Genomic DNA, 22,947 nt, shown 5'->3' with positions numbered 1-22,947 from the left:
ATAGTAGTGGTACCCGTGTATACCATTTAGACCTAATTGTTAGATTTCCATTAATGTAATGTTACCTAATGTAATGTATAATGCAGACGTTTCCATAATGTTCGTAAGATGAAAGATCTTGGAAAATCTGTTGTTTGGGCGAAACCACCCAAAGTATTAACTCAGTTGGCTGAACATATGAAGTTAATGCATGCAAGGTAGTTGTGTTAATGGTTGGGTATATTTAGTAATATAAGGATAAATATGTTTTAGTTTTGACATGATTATTGAGGTGTACACCAGTCAATCTTTGTAGCGCAATATTATTTAAAATATCTCGAAAAGTTAAATCTGTGGCAACTGGTAAGCGAGTACAAAGTGTATGGAATATAACACTTGGGTTAAAACTTGTAAAGTGATGAACAAGTGTCAATCATTTATTCAAACTAGTGATGCATTATTACGCCTAATTACTCAGTACCTTTAATTAAGATTTTTTATGCAAGCTGTTTGGAAAAGTGTATTTCATTGTTAACTAACAAGTAAAATAAATGTTAAGATGGAGAGCTGGGCACATTGTTAAGTCTATTCCACACGACCAGTGGCCTCTCATCCAATTAAAATGTGCCGCTTATGATGCTTTACATGGAAAGCGATCTAATTGGTTAAGACAAGGAAAGTGGGAGGGGAACTACCTTGCTTCGGTTCGTTAAATTTATTTTCTATTTTGTTTCTTGAATTCCAAGTGTGTGGTATATATGTATGTTGTGAAGATATTTGTCGTATAGATTTAGTTAAGTTAAACACAGTATATTAAACATCCTCATCATATTTATATTCATTCTAGTTTGTTTAAGTTTTGAACAAAAATTACACTCTACATTTTTATTTTTCATAATTGATCATAAAAATACTTCATTGAACTGTTTGTTATCGTTGCACCCTCAATAATAATCATACATGCACTCCATAAACATATGGTTTTAGTTGAAATACCCCTGGTTTAGTCGTAACAACTCTCGGTTAATTACAACACAAGCCCATACATAAGTAGCAAGTATGGCTAGGTAACAATAAGTTCTGTTTTAAAAATATTTACTTTGCTTTTGTTAAAACAACCTAATATTGCTTGTTATTGTATTGTATATAGCTTTCTTATAATCATAACAAAGGCCATAAATAAATTTGAAACCAAGGTTTACATATATTTAAACATGTTGAATTTGTATTTTATTTATTTTAATCGAAGTGTTGACAACCTCGTAGTTTTAAACCCCACATAACATCCAGATGTCGGATAATGCAGCGCAAGCTTCTACTTTCCAATCTGTGTCAAATAACATTAAAGCAAAACATCATTTCAACAAAGTTGTCTTCTCTGCTCATATCAGGAAAGTATGTTATTTCTATTATTATTGTTGTATGAAATATTTAAAGACCTTAAGCTCACTGTCAAAATATTCATCTATAAAAGTTTCTTTTGAATGATCGGACACAAAAGTTAAATTATTGTGTGAGTATTGTAGGGTGAGGCAAGATGGGACACTTTTTAACTCTATTTACTCGTCCCATTTAGTAGTAAACAAAAAAACATTCAGAGAATTATAAAACTATATCTTCCCGACTTCTGCGGATCATTGATAATTGTTTAGAACACGATCAGTTTATTTGGATATTTTGTGTTAAAAGTGTCCCATATTCCCCCACCCTACTATATATTTTACACACCGTGTACAGTTGGTCCACCATGCACACATGATGATATTTTTGCGTTCTAGATGAACAAGAACAACAAATCTGAGGACAGAGCGTTGTTGGTCACGGATAAATTGATATTCAAACTTGACCCAAAGAAAGGTTATAAACCAATGACATCGGGTGTTTTGCTGAGGAAGGTGAAAAATAAGATTCAATTTATTGAGAGACAAAAGTAGTGCTGTATTTACTAATTTACGTATCACATGCACTGTTGTATAACATGGATGTATTTATTATGCAACATAGAATGCATAAAAACTTTATTTGGCAATCCTCAATAAATATATGTTTTCAAAAAGCCACAAAATATCTGTATTCAAGCTGTTATGAAAAAGGTAATCAATTCTTTATATGCCGAGTAATAAAAAACTTACTGCCACCAGGCATAATGTAAACTGTAAATAATCATTTAATGAATCATCTGGTAGGTAAAAACGTGTGTTTCTTATGTTTTATTTTCCCCGATTTAATAAACAAATTATTCCCATACTCAGGTGACGGGATTAAGCGTGTCATCTTCATCCAACCAACTTCTCGTCATCCACCTGGATGGTCACGATGACTTGGTAACTTGCATTCACAAAACTAATCCTCCCAACCAAGATCGTGTTCCTGAAGCTATCGGATCTATCATGCGTGTTATTAAGCTGTAAGTGGTACAGTGTGTGGTATATATCGTGGTATAATGTGTGGTATATATCATGGTATATTGTGTGGTATATATCATGGTAAAGTGTGTGGTATATTTCATGGTATAATGTGTGATATATATCATGGTATAGTGTGTGGTATATATCATGGTATATTGTGTGGTATATATCATGTTATATTGTGTGGTATATATCATAAAACAATGTGTAGAATGTGTGAAATATAAAAAATAAGTGCAAGCAAATAATTTATAAAACTTAATATGTTGTAGCGAGCAAAACCGAGATATTTTGGTGAATGTTGGTAAATCTATTCAAGTGAAACTTGGTGGGAAAACTAAAACCATCTCATTCGATGAAACAAATGGAGCAACTTCAAACTTCAGGAAGGTTTCAAACACAAGCATCATGCTTACTACTTCCACCACATGAACTATTACTGTTTCAAGATAATAAGTGTTAACAGGGTTTGATTTTTAACAGGGCTCAATTTCTCTGACCTGAAAGCCCAATGAAAAAGGCAGTAGTTCTAAAACACTTTAAGCCCAGATTGCATTAAATTTTATTGCCTTGTTATCTTAATTAACTTATATTTTGGTGAGTGGTTTTAGAATTCCAGCCCAAGATGTAATCATTAAAAATGCTCGTTGTAATTATTTGAGCAAATGCTTGTGAATATTAATCTGCACTTAATTATTATGCTAAGTATTATAAATCACAATGCCAAGTGTTTTACTGTTTTGAAAGAAAGAATGTAAACACCAAAGTTTCTCTGCATTTGCAGCAGTTTATTAACAATGTATTTTGTATTTGCATCACAATGTAGTTTTATTTTATGTACGCACCATCATTTTAATTTATGACACAGCATTTTACAAAAGATACAGTAGAAAGTTTTTGTTTATGTCAAATGAAATGAAAATCAATGCAGTATAATTTACATACAGTCCAGTAAATATTGTATAAAATGTATTATTTTATTGAGTAATTATTTAAAATATTGTGTTACTAAATTTTGTTAAAATATTTGCTAATTTAAGATTAGAATCAATTTTGTATTTAATGTAACTTTGCTTTATTCAAGGGATGCCAAAGTTATGCAGGTTTTAATAAACAAACTACGCTTTAATTATGGTTTGAAATATATTGTTTAAATTATACCAATGAAGTCATTCTTGGGTATCTAAGTTTTCAGTTTATAACGAAATTTGGGTGATATTTTTTAATTAGTTTAATAACAGTAGCTTATCTTACACCCCACAAAACCATACCTGCGACAGGGCCGGGCGAAATAGGAGCTCATTTTAATACCCAATATAATTTGTAGGCACAAATATGTTAAAATAATATTTTGTTCTGGATTATATGATACAATTTCTAAACGCTGAGGTCGGAATATCAAGTATGATATAATTATATTCAGAATATCAAACAGTTGAATTATGTTGACTAAGCATTTTGATTCGCATTATGTTGACTGAGCAGAGAGCAATTAATTTACGAGTAACTAGCTATAGTCATACGGCAACCTCTAAGATGGTCGCTCACCTATAAACCTTGCGGAAGGACTTTCTAGATCTTGAAACACCACTGGCCTATAATTTAGTTTAAACCCCAGCTTTCATTTATCTGCTCTTTTGAAAATATTCGTGATGAGTATAAAATACCAAAAAAACATTACGAAAAATTCCGGGTAACAGGCCTAAAATATACATTAAATGTCTTAAAACATTAAATGTCTTAAAAGAACATACGAACATTAAATGTCTTAAAAGAACGAACATTAAATGTCTTAAAAGAACATAAAATGTTCATAGCTATATGTGGTTTTCCTTAATCTATCTAAACACCATGTAAGACAAAGATACATTAAAACAACACTAATCTAGATTTCAAAATCAACACATTTAAACATAATTAAAATACTTTATTAAAAGGTTTACACATGATACTACGCAAAGTGAAATGAAACTATTCCATGTAATCTGGGAATACAATTAATGTTACATATAACGTTTTATCAAGAATAAAAACATTTCAGTAAAAATGTAGTGCAAAATAAATTTGGCAAGGGGTTAATAAAACAGAAGGCACGATTCAACCATGATAATTTGACATCAAAATACTATTAGACATACTATAAAACTGTTCTACTTTTGGGTAAATTATAAAATTCGTGTTCCAGTATGCGTTTATATAAGTGAGGTTCTACAGGTAGGCACGCCATGGAACCTGGGGTTTAAGCCAGAGTTGGAAGTTACTGTCTAATTTTCAAACTCTCAGCTGCCTTTGAAAGATCATTCCAATGTTTGGTTTGCATTGACTTACTCTTGTCTATTTCCGTTGTCAACATTGAAATATCGGTTTGTAGTGTGTATATGTGACTTTCCAGTCGATGTATTTCAGCTTCCTTTAAATCAAGCTGTTGAAAAAGAAAGATTATAAATTTCAAAAGTTTATAAAAATAACATATTACAATTTTTAATCTTTTCGAAAATGATGATGAAAGTCATCCCATTTAAAAAATACAAGAGGAAAGAAATAATGGAAAAACAACAGTTTTTAAAACTGTGGGTAAAAAGTGGGGCCGTTAGACAATTGTTTTATATATGGCTGACAATTTGACACCCCATTAGTGACCATTAGGCTGAATGAATGTAACTTGCTTCTTTCTTGCCTGGCTGGAAAATGACAATCGTTATAATATGGGTATTTTGTTTCCTACACTTTTTGCCAGCTTACGACTTACCACAAATCTAATTTTGTGGTAATTGTTTTGTTGTTTTTTGAATATAATGTATGCATGACAATTTGAATAACCCATTAGTGACCACTGGGTTGGAGCAATTGCCGTTAAGTGTCTTGCCCAAGCACACACATGCATGATGGTAGCAGCGATGAACTTTAAACCCATAACCTCTGGGTTAGAGACAGGCGCGCTAACCAACTGAGCCACGGTGCCGGAAGGTTGGAACACTTAACGTTAGTTTGGTACCTTGTGTAGTGGATGGTTAAACATAAATCAAATATTCAATTAAACCTGTTTTTGTTGTTGAGCGATATGTTCGACAAGAATAAGTTTATCTTTCCTCAGTTGAACATTATCATCATCAGCTTTCGTGAATCGACCGTTCAATTCATCCAGCCTGCTCTGTACTGACCTCGAGTGAAAGTGTGCACTCGACATTCCGTCTTGAGCTTCCAACATCTGAAAATAAAAGAATAACTACTGTTGCGAGATCAGACCCAAAATCTCATTCTACCGTAACCCACTTACATGTCAGCTTTAAATTGTAGGAATACCAAGGAAAGCATGAAAGTAATAGTAAATAAATATATAGGACACTACTGAATATTGCTATGATATCTTCCAACGTCTAATGCTGCCTTAAAACGTTATTAAAATCAGTAAATGTATATACATACACCTTAAAACATATAAACACTATAAAAATAAATGTACAAAGTATGTTTTCACATTAGTTGTTCCAGCACCTGTGCTTCTAGTTTGCTTAACTTGTTTCGTTCAAATTCCAACATTTCCCGCAACTTTTTCACTTCATGGTTGAGAACTTGTTCACTACCTCGTAATTGGGACATCTGAGATATAACTAATATTAAATGATCAATATTTCATTGATCCTCTTTTGTTTGCTTAACGAAATAAATATAATATTTGTTGAAACTAAACCAATAAAACCTGAAGTGCTTAAACAGACTTCTGTTTGTTTTAATAAATGAGTGGCAAATCAATATGGGTAGTGTATGCTTATTTAGCAACTACATGTTTTAATTGGAGAGTTGATCAATACAATTGAATATAAAGCATTTTATAAAGCTTGTAGCTACTTCTGCCTTTGTTGTTGTTTTCTTTTTTGTGTTGATTTGAATTGCCACGTTTTGGTTTTGATTTTCTAAGAAAATCATTTTAAATTAAACAAATGATAACTTTTGTTTACACAAATGGCTAAAATTTAAATTCTGTCTGTAGAAAAAAATAATCATAATATGTATTTTAGGCTCGTAAATAAATGCAGTTAATTTTTTTTTCTAGAAACCATTTATAATTTTAGGGCATAGATTCTCTTGTATATGTTTTATAAATCTTTATATTTAGTATTCAACCAATCATAACTGATGATATGACTCAGCCATGATACCTGGTTTGTGTAAACTTGTGCACGTGAATCCTTTTCATCAGCCATGAGTTGCAGATGATCGAGTTGTTTCCCCAAATCAAGCACTTGTGTGTGGAGTGAAGCATTTTCTTGAGTTAGCTTGCTAACATTTTCAACCATCTATGTATAACACAAACACATATTACATTGTCCATTATCAGTGTAATAAAATACAAATATCACAGTTAAAGGAAGCAGAACACACTAATTGATTTTATTTAGTCATTATAACTCTAAATATCAATATCTATTCGGTTACAGTAATAAAAAATAGAATAATATAAAACAACACCCTTAAGGTAAACAAAATATTGTATTATATTTTTATACAAAAGTCACCTTAATAGTATCTTGAAAGGTCAGTTATATTATACATAGCAGCAATGGTTTATTTAATCCATGTAATTTATTATTATGTTTTAGCACTGAAACACAAGGTTGTATATTTTAAATCACCTTGTCTTTTATTATTCTGTCTTGGTTCCTGGACAACTCAACAGATCTTAATTCTCTTCTAAGGCTTAAAATTTCATTCTGATTTTGGAACAGAAATTGTTTTAAGTTTTTTTTTTTTGGTAAAACAAGACATTTAATTTCACCATAAAACTGTTGTTCAAGGTTCAATGTAATGATGCTACTATATAAGTTAAGCAACATAAAGTATTGGAAAATTATACCTTTAATTCCTTTGTTATTTTATCTTGCATAGCTAAGGTGCTTGTGTTAAACTTTTCTTCAAGATAATGCATTTCAGAATCCTTGTGTAAACATTCTTGTCTCTTGGTGTCCAGAAGTGACATGGTTTCCGAATGTTGCGCAACTCTTTGATCATGCTGCGTGTGGATAATAACAATAATTACTTTCCTAATAACAATAGTATGGTTCGAAATAGCGTATCACCATAAGCATTTTCTAATACAGTAGACACATGTAATATTCATACACCTCATTTGCACTTTCGTTTTATAACATGAATGTCCTTTTATAAACTAAATGTACCTTGTTTTTTTTCAAGCACCTCATGTAGACCGTCAGATTCAAGTAAAAGAGTTGATAATTTATTTCATGCAAACAATTATAAAGCCAATACCATACAGTGAAGACTAAGTCAAATATAAAAATACTTAACTGATACACCCTCACCTGTGACTGCAACAAATTCTTTGAATGTTTCTCGTGTCGAAGATCTGCTGAAACTCGTTCAAGTTGTTGTTGAAGTCGAACAATCTCAGAATCTTTCAACGAAATATCTCGGTCTGCAACTTCTTTCATTTTTTTCAACTGAATAATTTCCTGGGTGAAAAGAGACTTCTCTCTTCGTGAATTATCTGAAGAAGGAATATTGAAAATTGAGCTAAGAACAACCCAATATTTAAGTGTACAATAACAATTATTGTAAATATATACAAGAAAGTAAAAGCAACAGATTTCAAAACTTTTTTGCATATTTTACCTTCTAATGCTTTCAGTTCAGCTGATGTTCTTTTCTTCTCATTGGTCAACATTGAAATATTTGAATCTTTTCGTGAAATTTCCAAATTCATTCCGTCCAAGTCAGATTGCATGTCCTTAAAAAATTCAATCATTTCAACAACAAGCTTAGAAATATAAACAATTGTTGTCTTGAATGAATGAATGTAACTTACTTTATCCCCGCGTGGCTGAAAAACGACAGTTGTTATCACACGAGTTTAACATCTCGTGCCAGCTTACGAGTTACCATGTATGTTACTTTGCGGGTAATTATTTTTTATGGATTTTTTATTTTTTTTATCTATGTCTGATATTTTAGACAACCCATTAGGGACCACTGGGTTGGAGCAATTGCCGTTAAGTGTCTTGCCCAAGGACACATACGCCCACAATAGTAGTAGCGTCAAGCCTTGAACCCATTACCTCTGGGTTACTGGCAGGCGCGCTAACCACTATACCACAGCGCTGGACAAGTCTTATGTAGTTTTTAATTCTATTTTTAATATATTGACCCATTGAAGTAATATAATTATATCAAGTACATTAGTCGCACCGTGGTTTACAACTCCAACCCTTTGTCCAACCCAGCTGGTTACATAAAATTAAACCTTAATTTGAAAATTGCAAACAGGCATTGTTTGCCACTGTGTCTACTTGTTCCTTGCATGATTATCACTGATATAAACACTTATGGTATATATATGTATGTAACTGTGACTGTCTGTATAACAGTATTGGTTTCAAACACCTCCATTTCAAGCTAAGCTATGTATTGGAAAAAGTTACCTTCAATTTAAACATCATCCTGTCAGCTTCTTGTGTCATCTTGGGATGAATATCAGTTGCAGACTTTGTTTGTTGTCTTAAATATTCGGCTTCAAGCTCCAAGAAATAAATTTGTTGCTGAAGATTTTTGATGTATTCTGTTTCAACATCCTTCAATGTGCTGCTTTTACTGATGAAGAAATATGTTTCAATGACATCACATCAATGATAAACAAATATTTCTGTTTTTCAAACTAAATGTTGATGCCAAATTTTTTGAATTTCCCAATTTACTTAAAAACAATTAGTCAGTAAAGCAATCGCCTCCAAATGTATTATCATTTTGTTTATGTTAAAGTTGGTTTGTTAAACTCGTATGGTCATTTAGCATCTATTGGACGTGGTCGTGTAGTGTTTCTGGTTGCAATATCTGCGAATCATAGTTTCGTTAGAGACCCAATGTGCATACTGTTTTTGTAGGATAATTTGGAAATTTTGATGATAACAGTTAATATCAACAAAACACTTTAAAACATTAAAATAAACAAACTAAGTGCAATTTAAAAGTTACCCTTTAGAAAACGCTGGCGAAAGTGTCACATTTTTCACTGCTCTCGTTGTTGTTTTTGCTGCATAAAATCATATTTTGAATAATAATATTGGAACAATAAGATTTGGTAAAGAGTTCATAATTTACATGCAGTTGTTTAACTAGGACGATGAATATTCACCTATCGCTTACCTGCCATGGCGGAATGCTAAACAAGGTATATTTACTTTAATAACAACAGACTCGTAGCATTGGCAAACATTAAAGTTGGATAGTTTACAATTTTTACGCATCAATGAACTCCGTTGTCATAGCCGACCTAATATTATCCAGCTGGTGGCGCTCGATAGGTTTTATTTCCACGGAGATGGCAAATTTTACAATGTATACAGACTTTTGTTTAATGGAGCATGACTGCTCACAGGCAGAGTCGTAAAAACACCTATTTCTATGGCTCTGCTCACAGGTACATATTTAGTAAATTATGATAGTTAGCATCGTTAAGCTTATATCAAAACATCATTCCAACAACATTGAAATGTCATATAGCCCACGCGCGTGTGCTTATCCGACGCAAACGAAGAGAGTAAACTTGAACCCTTTCTCCTTATTACGATAAGATCTCATGATACGAGAAACTGAAATTTAATCTATTTTTCACATTTAAAACAAACACAACAAACAGTATAGGCGAAAAGTTCCATTCACCATAATCAAAAAATAAATTTATGCTGAATGTTTTGCATCAAAACTTCGGTTGAATGACTTCGATCATCTATTGATTTTTAAAAAGGCCTTTCGTTTGGTCCAAAGTTGTGATTAGCAGATAGTTCGCCTGCCGCTTAAGTGGAAAAGCCGCTGAAATGCTGACCGAAAATCTTTGTTAAAAGCAGTATATAATACAGGGTTGAGTGCACTATTGAGGTAGCCGAGCCAGAAAAAGACTTTGAACAAAGTGTTGTTGATGCAGCACGCCCGACACACAGCATAAATCATGTACGTCTGAAACAAGTAAAACAGGGTGAACTATTTTTAAAACTGATAGATGTAGTTCAATCATGTACTGACACATAAATCTTTTTACGTGTGAAGAAACATATTTTAAATTTGCGACAAAGTTTATGAAATTCTACGTGATTATCACGTTCAGGATTTGTGGGTTCCGATCTGCGGCCTCAGTTCTTATATTGTGGTTCGTTTCTCATTATTACAAACCATACCAAACAACATTAGCCTACACACGATTTCTAAATAAAACTACCAATCTACTTACATACAAATTAATAAAATGTCGAATATACAAAGCGTCACGTTAACTCCAGTAATGAGAAAAATAGATACAGTATGGTGTGGGTATGTGGCTATGAATGGTTTGTTTTCAAATCAAAAACACTATTAAATGTATCTTTTAATATTCACCAAATCGACGAAAGTAGCAGTTATAGTTTTTGAAAACTGTCTAAAATATAAGTAGATAAAATATCCTAAATATTATACAATGCAGCAAAGCATTATACCAGAAAGAAAGGCATCCAACACGCCATGAAGCAACCCGTGATAATACTGATGATGCACACGAATCGTCTTTCACGTCGTGACATTGCCGTGGTACATGAGCTCTGCTGAGATTGTGAACTGCTCCTTGATATATAATATATATATAGGGGTGGGGTAAGATGGATGCCGTTATCATCTAGAATGGACCCAATAATTCATATTCTTGTTTTAAACAATTAAAAACGCTCTCTTAAGAGTCGTGACGCTATGGTTCTATATACTTCTATAAATATTGTTTGTTTACTACCGAATGAGTCAATGAAAAATATCCTTCTCGTACTATAGAGTAGGATGCCTTACTACAACTATATAGATAAGATTGGATCCTAATAACACCAAAACCCTGTGTTATCTTATCATAATATTTACTACCGTTACATAATTATCTAAATATTTTTGTTTACTACTAAATGGAACGACGAAGGAGAATGAAGCCATGTCCTATCTTCCCCCACCCTACTATTACCTCTTTGGTACACATTAACAATTTGCTCAATTATGTTTACTGCGTATTTAGTGTAAGTTTACACTGGATGTATTCGTTTATGATGCAACGAGAATCATGCAACAATATGAGCGTACCAGATTCAAGGAACTTATCACATTTGTTTATGATTTGTAAATTATTTAAACTTATTCAGCACTGTCGCAATTGCGCATGGTTCAGTAATGTTTTGCCAGCAGGCAATAATCATTTAAAGTTTAATGACTTCGTAAACTCATAATATTAATTATTTATTCAATCAATAATCAGCACTAACCTTCTGTTATACAAAGTGGTCACGGATGATAAACTTTGAAGGCGTTTCACAAAGTTTGATTTTGTGACGTCACCGTTGATAGATTCTTTCTTAAGTGGCCGAAAAAAAATTAGATTACTTTTATCTTCGGTTTGGCTACAAAGGCAGCAACAAAACACCGGATCGGGTGGATTTCTGACGTAAACCGTCGACTCTTTCGTCACAGCACCATCCGGCTTACTGTTGATTATACCTCCGCACGAACTTATTGACTTAAGTCGGATTTTCTATGCAGAATGTTTCACAACACACGTAAGTTATGAGCAGACATTTTCCAAAACCATATTTTTAACAGCATATTCCCTTAATTTAAATGTTTAAGTATAATCGAAGCATTGCTGGATGGACATCATACGATATTTAATATAATATATCGCATTCACCTGACTGGTGACGTCATATGCAACGGAAGAAAGAAGGTTACCATCTTCCCGGCCAGAGTTCAAACACTCGGTAAAACTTTGTGAACGATTCATTTGACGTTGATCAGTTGTAGCTGATGTGACAGATCTACTGTTGTTGGTACTATTCGGCACAACAAGCAACGTCATCAAGTTTTCCAAACTTCTTGATGTTCGTGACAATCTTCGAACTTTGGTTTCAAACTTGCCTAAACAAAGATTTAAAGATGCCACTCTGGGTTGAGACAATTAACGTTTAATGCATTTTGTAAGACGTCTGATTTATAGAGACGAGTGATCTAACTACCTATAGTACAAATATGAATGTACGTTGAACCATTAGTCACCATGTACATTATAACAAGATTGTACGAATATTTGTTCATACTTGTTGAGTCTTGCTTTGGATCGCTTCGTCGAATCAGCATGTTCATTTGAATATGGTTCCCGTTTGATTGGCGTCGTGGATCAATGACCACACCGAGACTGAAAACAACATGTGGAAATAACTATACATAATATGACTTCGTGGCGAATGAGGCTTGAATAACAAACATGTGGCGTGGAAGTGATTTGCGCATAGACGTCTATATATATACTATATTTATTATTTAAGTAATCCCGAGAGAAAGAGACAACGAAGCAAAGGGCTTAAAAAGTCTTAGTTTATATTGTAGTGACGCATTAATTATGCATATAATATACAAGTACTTAGAGCTGTGCCTCGCGCGTTTCGAAATCTCCAAGTCTCTCCCGATCATGTAAATCCTGATGTACACTGGCCAGATAATGCAGCTTGGTATAAAAAAGGAAAGTGAACAAGAAACCACGATGTACCTGGAAGAATAATTTAAGAGGTTTCAAGTTTAGTTCCAGCTATCTTTGGTATATATTATATACGATGGTGCCTACCCTAATGTTTATTATTGATGATTATTTTAAGTTAAAATAGTGGTTTCTACACGTCGGTGTTTCTGTTTTAATTTGTATAAATACAATTTCATGTTATTTTTCATTTTTTTGCAATGGGTTCAATTTAAATCATTTCTGGGATAAATTTGCGACTCAATATAACACCAATTTTAATAAAGTAACTTCATTTTCCTCTATAGCATTGAGGGGTCAGACGGGACACCATCATCAGCACCTAATATCCAAATATCCTGCTGATTGTGTCTAAAACCATCAACAGCGGTCTATGAGAGTATCTACGGGTGTTTTATAATTCTTTGAATGTTCTTTTGTTTGGATGAATGATATTTATTTCATCTCTTCGGTCACGATAACGAAGAACAAGAGAGTTGACAAAAGTGTTTACTACCAAATGGGAGAAAATAGAATGACAGCGTATCCGATCTTCCCCCATCTTACCATGTATATAAATATAAAATAATAACAGTAACAATATGTTTTGCGTTAAAACGTTAAATTCGAATTTGGGTCTCGAAACTAATTTAATTCTCCACAGAAAATTAGCTTAGGACTATTTGCGAATGTTTCGAAAATTACTGCTTTAAATGAGTAATTTACAAAAACAATTTAAATACAGGTCGATTTTCAATCGATGGCTGTAGTTTTCAGACGGAAGTGTTGCTTAAATAAAGCAGAAAAGAGGTTGGTGGCCTACCATGATGAAGCATTGATGAAACAACCACGTTCGCTATTGATGGTTTCGATCTCCGAGACAAATGGTAGAAGGGACACGACAGCTGCAAATAACCAGATCTGAATAAAAGATAATTGTGTTTCAACAAAGATCCATTATGATTGAACAATAAAAAATATTTGGCACAGTTGAATTATATTTATGCCCAACGCGGTTGAAATCACAGCAACCCAGGGGCGGTATTTCGATCGATTTATTGATAAGACAACCACAGATCCGTGGTTGGCACATCTGTAAAACAGATCTAGATCAATCATGCATCACAGAACAAACTAACACCCAACATATTACTAAGCAACGTAAATTGACAAAACTGTAATTTATTATTTCTAAACGAAATAAATCTAATTTCTCTGTAAATCAATAACAACCTCGACCTTTGCCGTGATTGATGGCTTCCGGAAAAATAGTTTTCGTTGGTAACATTTGAGTTCCCATTATTGAATAAATATTTTTAACCTTGAAAATATGAAAAAATGCGACCGTGCGTTTACGGTTCTATGAGGTTTCAGAAAACAGTTTAGAAGATGCTGTCAGCATTGAAAGCTTTAAATTACGATGCCCGTGATAAAGATCGACGCACCGTAAGATGAGACGTGTCGCGTACCGACTGATCCTATTATAACCAAGCCACACTTCACATTGAATTCATCGTACATATAATGATGCTATGTACCACAATCGATTAAACTATAATCAAATTAAAGGAAAAATGAAGTAAATTCGACTTCAAAATCTCTAAAACTCGTTTCAGTCTTTAGCGAAAAGACCAAATGCATAAAAATAATAATAATACTGTAGAATTTGCAGAGTAAGTGGCGTGTCGGATCAAATGCCACGCAACAGAGAAGCTGCATTTATTGAAACATTAATATTTAATTCAGTATAATTGCATAAAAATGGTACAAGTTGAACTTACGCTTACGATAAACAATCTTATCTTCGGCATAGTGCGGAACTTTCTGTAGGTCATCGGATATTTCACTGATATATATCGGTCAAGTCCTATCATGCAGATGTTCCATATTGAAGCAGTACATAGTAGAATGTCAACTGACAGATATATACGACAGTACACAGTACCAAACGGCCAATAACCAAGAAGTTCATTGGTGATTGAAAACGGCACAACAAGGACGACCAGAGAGACATCAGCCACAGCAAGCGAAAGTAAGTAAAGATTTTGTCGATGTTTGTAAATAACGCGATCTCGACGTATAACAACGATCACCGTTAAATTGCCGAAAAGGCCAATAATGCAGAGAATGGACGTCAGGGCAGAGAAAATAACAACTTGTTCTTCCGAATATAAAATAGATGAAATGTTTAAGTTTCCAAGGCAATCACGTTCAATGTTCACAAGGTGATCAGCCATCGTTGCGTTAATTGCCTCGGTACGACTTGCGAGAGCCTTTTCCATGGTTCAATAATCATCATACACTAACTAGCTGTGACTCGGAATGCTAAGAGTTGTAGTGTGTACAGAGAGAAAGAAAAATTGGTTAAAACTGATTAGTAAAAGTCATTAATATTTCATATATTCCTTCACGTGGTTAGGCTAGGTGCTTAGATAACATTAGGACATCTGCACAATAATTCGGTTTCTTTAGATAAACATATAACATCTGTCTATTAAATTGATATTTATCAATCAAATACTCCACTGTGACCACAAAAGATCTGTTCAAATATATTTCTGTGCCTGTCGAATAGACTGACATATATAAGTCATTCTGTGTTTAGTTCCAATGCAGAATCTTCTATTTGCGAACATACGCTTCATTGCACAAGTGATAAATATTACGACTAATACAACTCAAACATATCGGAGAACTCCTTGTAGCGAAGCTTGCGCATAAACTCGGAGTGTCTGAACACCGCGCGTTTAAATAGAGCGCACTACAGTGACGTCACAGAAGCCCTTTTACTTCTCCTACTGCCATAAAAAAAATAAGTAAAATATCCTTTTTCAAACAAATCGTTTTGCTTTCGTTTTGAAATTTTAAAATAAAATGTGGTTCAAAAAAAATTTAAATACAGCAGAATTTTTGTACAATAATTAGCTTACGTTGTTTATCATTATCCCCTATGTTCTGTCTGTAATTGGTCTAATCTGATACAAAATGGAAAAGTTTTTAAACTGATGCATATATGATCTCTGCTATTTGACAGACATATAGTACTGTGGGGTAAGATTGGACACCTTTAGCACATAATGTTTAAATATGCTGATGGTATTTTAAACAAACAAATAACAGCGGTCTCTCGAAGTCGTGAAGATGTCGTTTTATAATTATTTGAATGTTTTTTTTGTATATTACCTATAGAAAAAATACAAGGAAAAAGTTTTTAAATAAGTTTATATTTACCTATATATTTACTATTTGTTTACAACGGTGTGGTTGCATCAGAGTGTCTTGATTAAAACAGGCACGTTGCGAAGCATGGCCATCAAGAGTATTAGGAGACCACACACATACAGTTGTCTCTTGGGATGTGCTTGATGTAAAAGAATGGCAATCATTTCATTACTTACTGATATTAACTAGCGATATTAGTTTTCTTATGATATATAACTTGCAAAAATTACTTAAAATACAGAAAATTATGGTAACACATTTCAATGCTACCGACACGCACGGTGTAGGCTATTTATGCCTGCTTGGTTAAATTATAAACTAATTTTGAAACCATTACCAATACAGGTTGGGTCGTATTAACTGCCAGTTACGACCTCACTGTTATATAAGACTGGTGAATAGTAAAACAAGTCGGTACAATTTAATCAACCAAGTATATACAATAAACACTGAACAAAAAAACACGCGAATAAAACCAATTTCATATAGAAACACACGCGTTGCCAAAGAAATGGACAGACTAAACACGTTAAAGACAAGTATAACTGTGGTCTGAATTACGCGCGGTTACAAAACTATTTCATTTAGATCTATTCTCATAACTATAATTGGCGCTTATGCTTGTAAACCATTTTCAAACATTAATGTAATTGAAAATGAAAACCACAAATTGCGTTTTGTACTTTCCGTTATTATTGGTTTCACCACCATTTCCATAGTAACGTTTTATAGCATTCTTACTGTTTTACTTTGTATATATTATCTGACAGTCTTCTTATTCTTTTTAGTTCCTTCTTATTAAACACTTTAAATAATAATTGTTTCCAGCTTTAGTCATATGCACTACTTATTTTTTTCGTAGATGCATATAGTAGAAATAGAATCAGGGAAGATGGGACACTTCTCCAAAATATTATCTCGGGAACTATGGAATAACTAATGGTATCCCATCTTACCTCGCAGTACTATATGGTAGGATGGGGAGAGATCGGACACCTGTTTATTCTATTTTGCCGACCCATTTGGTAGGAAACAACGAACATTCAAAGAATAATAAAACCGTCTCCTTACGACTCCAATAGACCGTTGTTAATTGTTTATAACACGAACTGAATATTTGGATATTATGTGCTAAAGATGTCCCATCTTACCCCACACTGTATATGTAAAATATTTAGCAGTATTTCGTCACAACCAAACATTAAATTGCCTCGCTGAAACGTAGTTCCCGCGAAACCAATCAATTATAATTCTCACATACTGGTTCAAATATACACATATAGCAACTAGCCAACTACATATACGGAAACAAGTTGAGTACTAATCACACAGCAGGAGATAAAATGGTTTGAATTAACCAACGCAGGTGTACATTTTCCCAACAAGTATTTGACCTACGTATATATTTTTGGGCGTCTGCTGATGACTTCCATTATTTTCATGTTGGATAGTTATATGTGATAATGACCTTACGCATTCTAGCATTGGATGTGTCATTGTGCAAGACACTTTACGAAGATTGATTGTCGGTCATATAGATAAAACCACAATCACCCTTAAACTTACAGGGTTTTAAATCGTAACCAGAAACAACTAAAAACATAACACCCCTGTTATAATTTACGAACGTGGTTGCCCCGCCATGGGAAGATAAATCAAAACTGAGCGACAAACAAATTTATTTTACATCAAGTTACTAAAAATACACAATTTACCGAGAAACTTTATATACTACAGGTCTGCAACTGTACAGCGGAAAATGCAATAAAATAATGCAGCAATAATAAGGAACCTTATTTATATTACAAACACCTGAAACTATATGACCGGAACATGCACAGTGAATATACAACAACAACAACATATCATGAATATTTAACAAATATGAAATCTCTATAACTAAGTCTTATGCATAATAAGTTTGGCAAATTAGAAAAATAATGCAGGTCAAATCTACAGTGATTAGGTTTGGCACATTGAAGCTAATGAATCTATGTTTGGCAACTAAGCACTAATAAACTGATGCAATTTAATTGAAACTGTAGTTCTCTGAAATACCAAGTTCAGCTAGTGTTGTACCGGTCGTCCCAAATTCAACATCTTTTCCAACTTTATGTCGATTTTTGGCGGATGTTTTAGCAGTGTTACGACGAACTGACTGTGGCTTTAGCCTTGATGTTGTATCACTTCTGCAAAGTATTTGAAGCTTGTACACTGTATAGATTAGTCACTAATACCAGTAACTGCTAATGAGTTGTCCAAATAAAACAAAAGGTTTCCATATAACTATGAGACTATGCAAATATAAACATATAGCATAGCGTTTTGTCAGTACTTCTCACTTGAATTCTGGAGAATATTATAAAATAACCAACATAATAAAACTACAATACACATATAACATGCAAACTACACATAAACTACAAATGTGTAGTTTATGTGTAGTTTGCATGTTACAGTTTTATTTATGTATAGTTCTCTTTATACAAACCTGGATGGACTGACATGACGTTTCAACGAGGATTTAGAACTAAAGGTTCGTTTAACAATGCTTGATCTATGGTTACGAGATGGAACTTGTTGGTATATGGTGTCCTCTGCAAGCAACATTTGTTGGTTGAGAATATTCCCAATGATTGAGTTTGTTTTATAATAAGCTGTATGAGTTGTGTCTGCCAGTGAGTGTTGCGTGAACATGAGAGAAACTTCTTCTTGGGTTGGATCCGTTCCCATTGGACGAGAAGCTGTGGAAATAAATAAATCAAACCAAGATTTCAATATATCGTTGTTACTGAAGTATTTATTGATTGGGCATTAAAACTGTAAATGGGTATATTCCAAATCATTCAATAGTTTAAAAATTATTTCTGATTACTTATCTATTCTCATTCCATTAAAATTCTGTTTAGGTTTTTATAAACCAGTACTAGACTGGCATGGTAAACTTACACATTTTAATTCCATGTTTATGAATGAGGGTGTATTTAAAAGTGAATTTTAAACCAAATCAACTAAAACAGAATATCCTCAACACTAATTGTATGACAAACTTATTTATTTAGTGTTAGTAAAAATACCTTTAATCCTTAAACATTCATTCTTATGTCTCTCCTCCCATGCTTTCAGCTTACATGCTCTACTACAGAAATAAACTTCATGGCATCGAGTACATGAGGTAAGATGGACACCAACTGAACGACCACAGTCATAGCAATATTTGAACTGAGATTTCCTGCAAAAAAATATTCACCAATGAATATATTCACTCATAAGTATAAGGAATATGAAATAAGACACCTCAGTTAAAACAATTGTTAACCGAGGCATGGTTTGTATTACTTGCCTACATGTTGACATTTGTTACTTTCTTATATATTGCTGTGTTTTATTCTTTAGAACTCATTAATCACAACACAACTCACTTGGGGTTAGGTGAAGACTTTGATCCTCCATCGCCAACATTGTTGTTCATTCTATCAACTGTAGATTTGACCTGATCTGATCTGTACGGACGAATGAAAGTTTTGCACATAAATCGGAATGAGAATTGATTTATAATCACTTTATCCTAACATGACACACACAGGGGAGGTGTCCTATGGTATGAAGTACCTAGTGGCTTTATACACCTTGTAGGCTGTTGCAAGTTACTAAGCACCTAAGTTTATGAAATTTTATGTTTACACAAGACTGTCGATTAGAACAACCCATTATTAGCCACTGGATTAAAAAAACAAACAAAGAAGGGTTCACTGCTGGACCATGCTACCATTGTAAGGGTTTGTGTATTTTTGTATTTAAGATATAGTAGGGTGGGGGAAGATGGGACACCTTTAGAACATAATATCCAAATATCCTGATCGTGTTTTTAACAATTAACAACGGTTTATGGGAGTCGTGGGGAAACAGTTCATAATTTTTCGAATATTCTTTGTTTACTACCCAATAGAACGAGAAAATAGACTGAAAAGGTGTCCCAACTTCCCCCACCCTACTATACTTAAATTCCATTGCTCAAACCCATTGGACATTAATAGGTCGCCCAAATTGTCATTAATAAAAAAAGTCATATTTACATATATGGTGACTCGTAAGCAGGCACAAACTGTATATAGTAAGGCACCCGTATTTAAATGACTGTCGTTACATCGCAGCGCAAAGATAAATAAGTTTCATTCAATATCAAATAAATACCTAAGTTTAACATTTTTTAGTGGTCGATTAAAGCTGACCCTGCTGGTTGAATGATCTTCTTGATCGTGCACGAACGAATTGTTTGTTGTTTTCTCTGCCACCCCCGCGTATAGAAAGGTGTCGGTTCGACTTCCGCTCCGACCTAACAAAAGAATTTAACATTGAATGTTTCACATTAATAATGTCAAACAGGATAACAGAAAAATAATGTAATGTCAAACAGGAGGAGGGCTAATGTCAAACAGGATAACAGAAAAATATAATAAAACATGCACAGTCATATATATGTATTCTGTTCCAACACACAATAAAACATAAAAAACAAACTGTAATTACCTGCAATCCTACAGAATATATGCTGACAAAATAGCAAAACGGTGTATATTACCTTCTTATCGAATAGTCTAAACAACTCACTCTGAAGCCTATCTGTATACTAGCACTTTCTAGTTTCCACCCTAGCAATATTTACCTTGCAATTATTTTCTTACACTTTTTAACTTCAACTAACTTGAGTTGTCGCTTCTTTTCACTATCTTGTTCATTCCATAGTTTATAAAATATCCCCTTGCCTGATTCAATGCAAAATATTCATTAATTCCCAAGACCTCAACCTTTATCATACACCATTATTATTTTCCAACTGCTTATGCGAGCACGTGTTTTGCGGTTCTGTCCTTGCTGATTTGAATTCGCTAAATCTTTGTTTTTGTAATCTAGTTTTGTTTATTTACATGTGATTAACCAAGTACTGTGTATCAAGCATTTAATATTACCTAACATTTCACACCCTCCTTAAAAACAATAATTAAATAAGAGGAAATACGCAAAAAACGAAAACAACAGCGAATAAGTCACTTAAGTCAAACCACAAAATGCATTATCAATGTCAAATAATGGTTATTTTTTTAAAGAACCCCAATTTGGAAATGATGGTAAACTCATAATAACAACCATTGCAACAACTAGTCAATTATTTAAACAAAAGTTATTTAAGAAAATGTTGCCCCCCTTGATTAATATTTAATAGTTTAATTTATATTAAACAGTCAGCAGCTATGTAGCTTTGGAAACCTAAGAAGAAAGTTTATACATAGACCATATGATGTAACAAACGTTTACACTTTACAACAATCTACCAGAATGATGTTTAACTAACAATTGTAACAACTCATTTACTCGGTCTACTCCTCACTGCCTAACTGTCATTCTGCACTAATTTTCAACAATCTACAACAAATTGTTCATCCACAATATATCTTCAGATTTTGTAAAGATATTTATTCAGTCTGAACCATTGTTTTACAATATGGTGGCCCTCCAAGAAGGCCATAGGGTTTGTATTGTGAGTCAACAAGCAGTTTTTTGCACATGTTTATTTAGAGACTTATGGTAAGAAACTCTTGCATAAAAACATTTGTAAATTTGTAAAAACAAATTTGGGTATATTATTAATGAAGCAGAGGCTGTGGGTGTTAATCCTCTTTATATTGGCCACAAACTGTCCAGTTTTAAGAAATGCACGAGCAAACCATAAGAAACTTACTTTTGAGACCATTATAAAACTTCTGCTTCAAATATTCCCTTTCTGAGTTAACAGCGCTCTCACGTAACAAACAACCAAGGTGAGACAGAAGATTTTTCCTTGCAGTATATGCTTCCCTTTCCTATAACAAACAACATTGATAGCAGATATTTATTATAATGAACAAAAATGGACAATAATAGTAATTGTTCAAGTATTACGATGACCTTTTATATTATTTCCAGATTATCCATAATGAAAAGGACATATGTGACCAACGGGTTGTTCAATACGCATTGAGTCTTAACTAATCCACAGTAACCCCCAACATTTGAATTTTTTAAGCCATGAATTGACAACTTTGAACTGTCGTTAATTCTATTAACTCGCTAAACGACCCTCAGCCACATACGATCCTTTTAAGATTGTACCTTAATAGTCAATGCATGATATGGTGTTCTAGATATTCTCGTATCCTTATTAAACATCCAGTGAGCATAATCAACAACCGTCCCTGTGGAAGACTTGCTTCCAAATTTAACTGGAGCTAACATGTTTGCACCAAAGCTCACAAGTTGATCAACCTGATGTAAAAAATATAATAAACAGAACAATTATAACATGTTTAAAACATGTGACATTTTAAAACAAATGACAAAGTTATTAAAATTACTGTTTTCGCAATATTGTTTTAAACCTAATGGTTTAATTTAGAGGTTTTCAAATTAACATGCAAGGAATTATAACAAAAATGCTTTCATTGATAAAAAAATGAAATCCCATAGTTATTTAGGTATTGTCAAAAAAAGGTCTCAAAAAGTTTAAATAAGATAATACGGTTTAAATTACCAAAGCTATTCTCTCCGCTGGTGTTCTTCTAAATTCATATTGTGGATCAGAAGCAACACACAATGCACTTCCTAACTCATGAGTTAATTCAAGACTTGCATTTGCGCCAAACTCCAATAGTTTTCTTATGCACTAAAAGAGTTAATTATTACGATGTTGGATATTGAATGAATGAATGAATGAATGAATGAATGACTGTAACTTACTTTATCCTCGCGTGGCCGGAAAACGACAGTCGTTAT

At 33.2% G+C, this 22,947-nt stretch overlaps 4 protein-coding genes across 6 annotated transcripts in view; 1 reads left to right on the top strand and 3 right to left on the bottom strand.

The window, feature by feature from the left end:
* Positions 1-30: 30 nt before the first annotated feature.
* LOC113474352 (unconventional myosin-Ig-like) lies at positions 31-3,516 on the top strand. Its single transcript, XM_026835043.1, has 6 exons — positions 31-197; positions 539-683; positions 1,270-1,374; positions 1,758-1,874; positions 2,232-2,386; positions 2,660-3,516. Exons 1-6 carry the CDS (start codon positions 109-111, stop codon positions 2,817-2,819), a joined length of 771 nt encoding a protein of 256 aa, XP_026690844.1. The 5' UTR covers positions 31-108; the 3' UTR covers positions 2,820-3,516.
* Positions 3,517-4,400: 884 nt separating this feature from the next.
* LOC100185160 (paramyosin-like) lies at positions 4,401-9,715 on the bottom strand. The gene is made up of 11 exons (XM_002120839.5): positions 9,546-9,715; positions 9,375-9,432; positions 8,825-8,993; positions 8,019-8,133; positions 7,709-7,893; positions 7,243-7,398; positions 7,022-7,099; positions 6,548-6,685; positions 5,883-5,987; positions 5,428-5,595; positions 4,401-4,809 (listed from the first exon to the last, which is right to left on the bottom strand). The coding sequence occupies exons 1-11, from the start codon at positions 9,550-9,552 to the stop codon at positions 4,645-4,647; spliced, it is 1,344 nt and encodes a 447-aa protein (XP_002120875.2). The 5' UTR covers positions 9,553-9,715; the 3' UTR covers positions 4,401-4,644.
* A 267-nt stretch (positions 9,716-9,982) lies between these two features.
* On the bottom strand, positions 9,983-15,233 carry LOC100184338 (alpha-2A adrenergic receptor). 3 transcript variants are annotated; one of them, XM_002120918.5, is made up of 8 exons: positions 14,697-15,233; positions 13,739-13,836; positions 12,823-12,948; positions 12,500-12,597; positions 12,094-12,320; positions 11,672-11,937; positions 10,871-10,994; positions 9,983-10,355 (listed from the first exon to the last, which is right to left on the bottom strand). In XM_002120918.5, the coding sequence occupies exons 1-8, from the start codon at positions 15,195-15,197 to the stop codon at positions 10,173-10,175; spliced, it is 1,623 nt and encodes a 540-aa protein (XP_002120954.3). In that variant the 5' UTR covers positions 15,198-15,233; the 3' UTR covers positions 9,983-10,172. The 3 variants fall into 3 exon arrangements, with proteins under 3 accessions (XP_002120954.3, XP_018668148.1, XP_026690808.1); XM_018812603.2 differs by having other exon boundaries at positions 11,672-11,760; XM_026835007.1 differs by lacking the exon at positions 9,983-10,355 and having other exon boundaries at positions 10,971-11,046.
* Positions 15,234-18,008: 2,775 nt separating this feature from the next.
* zf(mynd)-13 (zinc finger (MYND)-13) overlaps positions 18,009-22,947 on the bottom strand; it is an 11,109-nt gene continuing 6,170 nt past the window's right edge. The window contains exons 12-19 of the mRNA XM_018812585.2: positions 22,706-22,837; positions 22,288-22,440; positions 21,878-21,998; positions 20,332-20,473; positions 19,560-19,640; positions 19,215-19,369; positions 18,629-18,881; positions 18,009-18,326 (exon numbers count right to left, since the gene is read on the bottom strand). Of these exons, the coding sequence (XP_018668130.1) occupies positions 18,167-18,326; positions 18,629-18,881; positions 19,215-19,369; positions 19,560-19,640; positions 20,332-20,473; positions 21,878-21,998; positions 22,288-22,440; positions 22,706-22,837 (1,197 nt within the window). The 3' untranslated portion in view covers positions 18,009-18,166. The remainder of the gene's footprint in view (positions 18,327-18,628; positions 18,882-19,214; positions 19,370-19,559; positions 19,641-20,331; positions 20,474-21,877; positions 21,999-22,287; positions 22,441-22,705; positions 22,838-22,947) is intronic.

The sequence above is a fragment of the Ciona intestinalis genome, chromosome 7 (genome assembly GCF_000224145.3).
Source record: "Ciona intestinalis chromosome 7, KH, whole genome shotgun sequence".
Lineage (NCBI taxonomy): Eukaryota > Metazoa > Chordata > Ascidiacea > Phlebobranchia > Cionidae > Ciona > Ciona intestinalis.
The sequence above is the reverse complement of the archived record's forward strand: the minus strand, read 5'-3'. Positions and strand labels throughout refer to the sequence as shown.

Coding starts and splice junctions, on each gene's coding strand:
- LOC113474352 (XM_026835043.1), top strand. CDS start 109: ATGAAAGATCTTGGAAAATCTGTTGTTTGGGCGAAACCACCCAAAGTA. Junction 1,875..2,231: donor CGGGTGTTTTGCTGAGGAAG/GTGAAAAATAAG, acceptor TCCCATACTCAG/GTGACGGGATTAAGCGTGTC. Junction 2,387..2,659: donor ATCATGCGTGTTATTAAGCT/GTAAGTGGTACA, acceptor AATATGTTGTAG/CGAGCAAAACCGAGATATTT.
- LOC100185160 (XM_002120839.5), bottom strand. Junction 8,994..9,374: donor TCGCCAGCGTTTTCTAAAGG/GTAACTTTTAAA, acceptor TTTCTTCATCAG/TAAAAGCAGCACATTGAAGG. Junction 6,686..7,021: donor ACAGAATAATAAAAGACAAG/GTGATTTAAAAT, acceptor TGTTATACATAG/ATGGTTGAAAATGTTAGCAA.
- LOC100184338 (XM_002120918.5), bottom strand. CDS start 15,197: ATGGAAAAGGCTCTCGCAAGTCGTACCGAGGCAATTAACGCAACGATG. Junction 12,321..12,499: donor TCCAAAGCAAGACTCAACAA/GTATGAACAAAT, acceptor ATCTTTGTTTAG/GCAAGTTTGAAACCAAAGTT. Junction 10,356..10,870: donor GTTGGATGCCTTTCTTTCTG/GTATAATGCTTT, acceptor TACTTGTTTCAG/ACGTACATGATTTATGCTGT.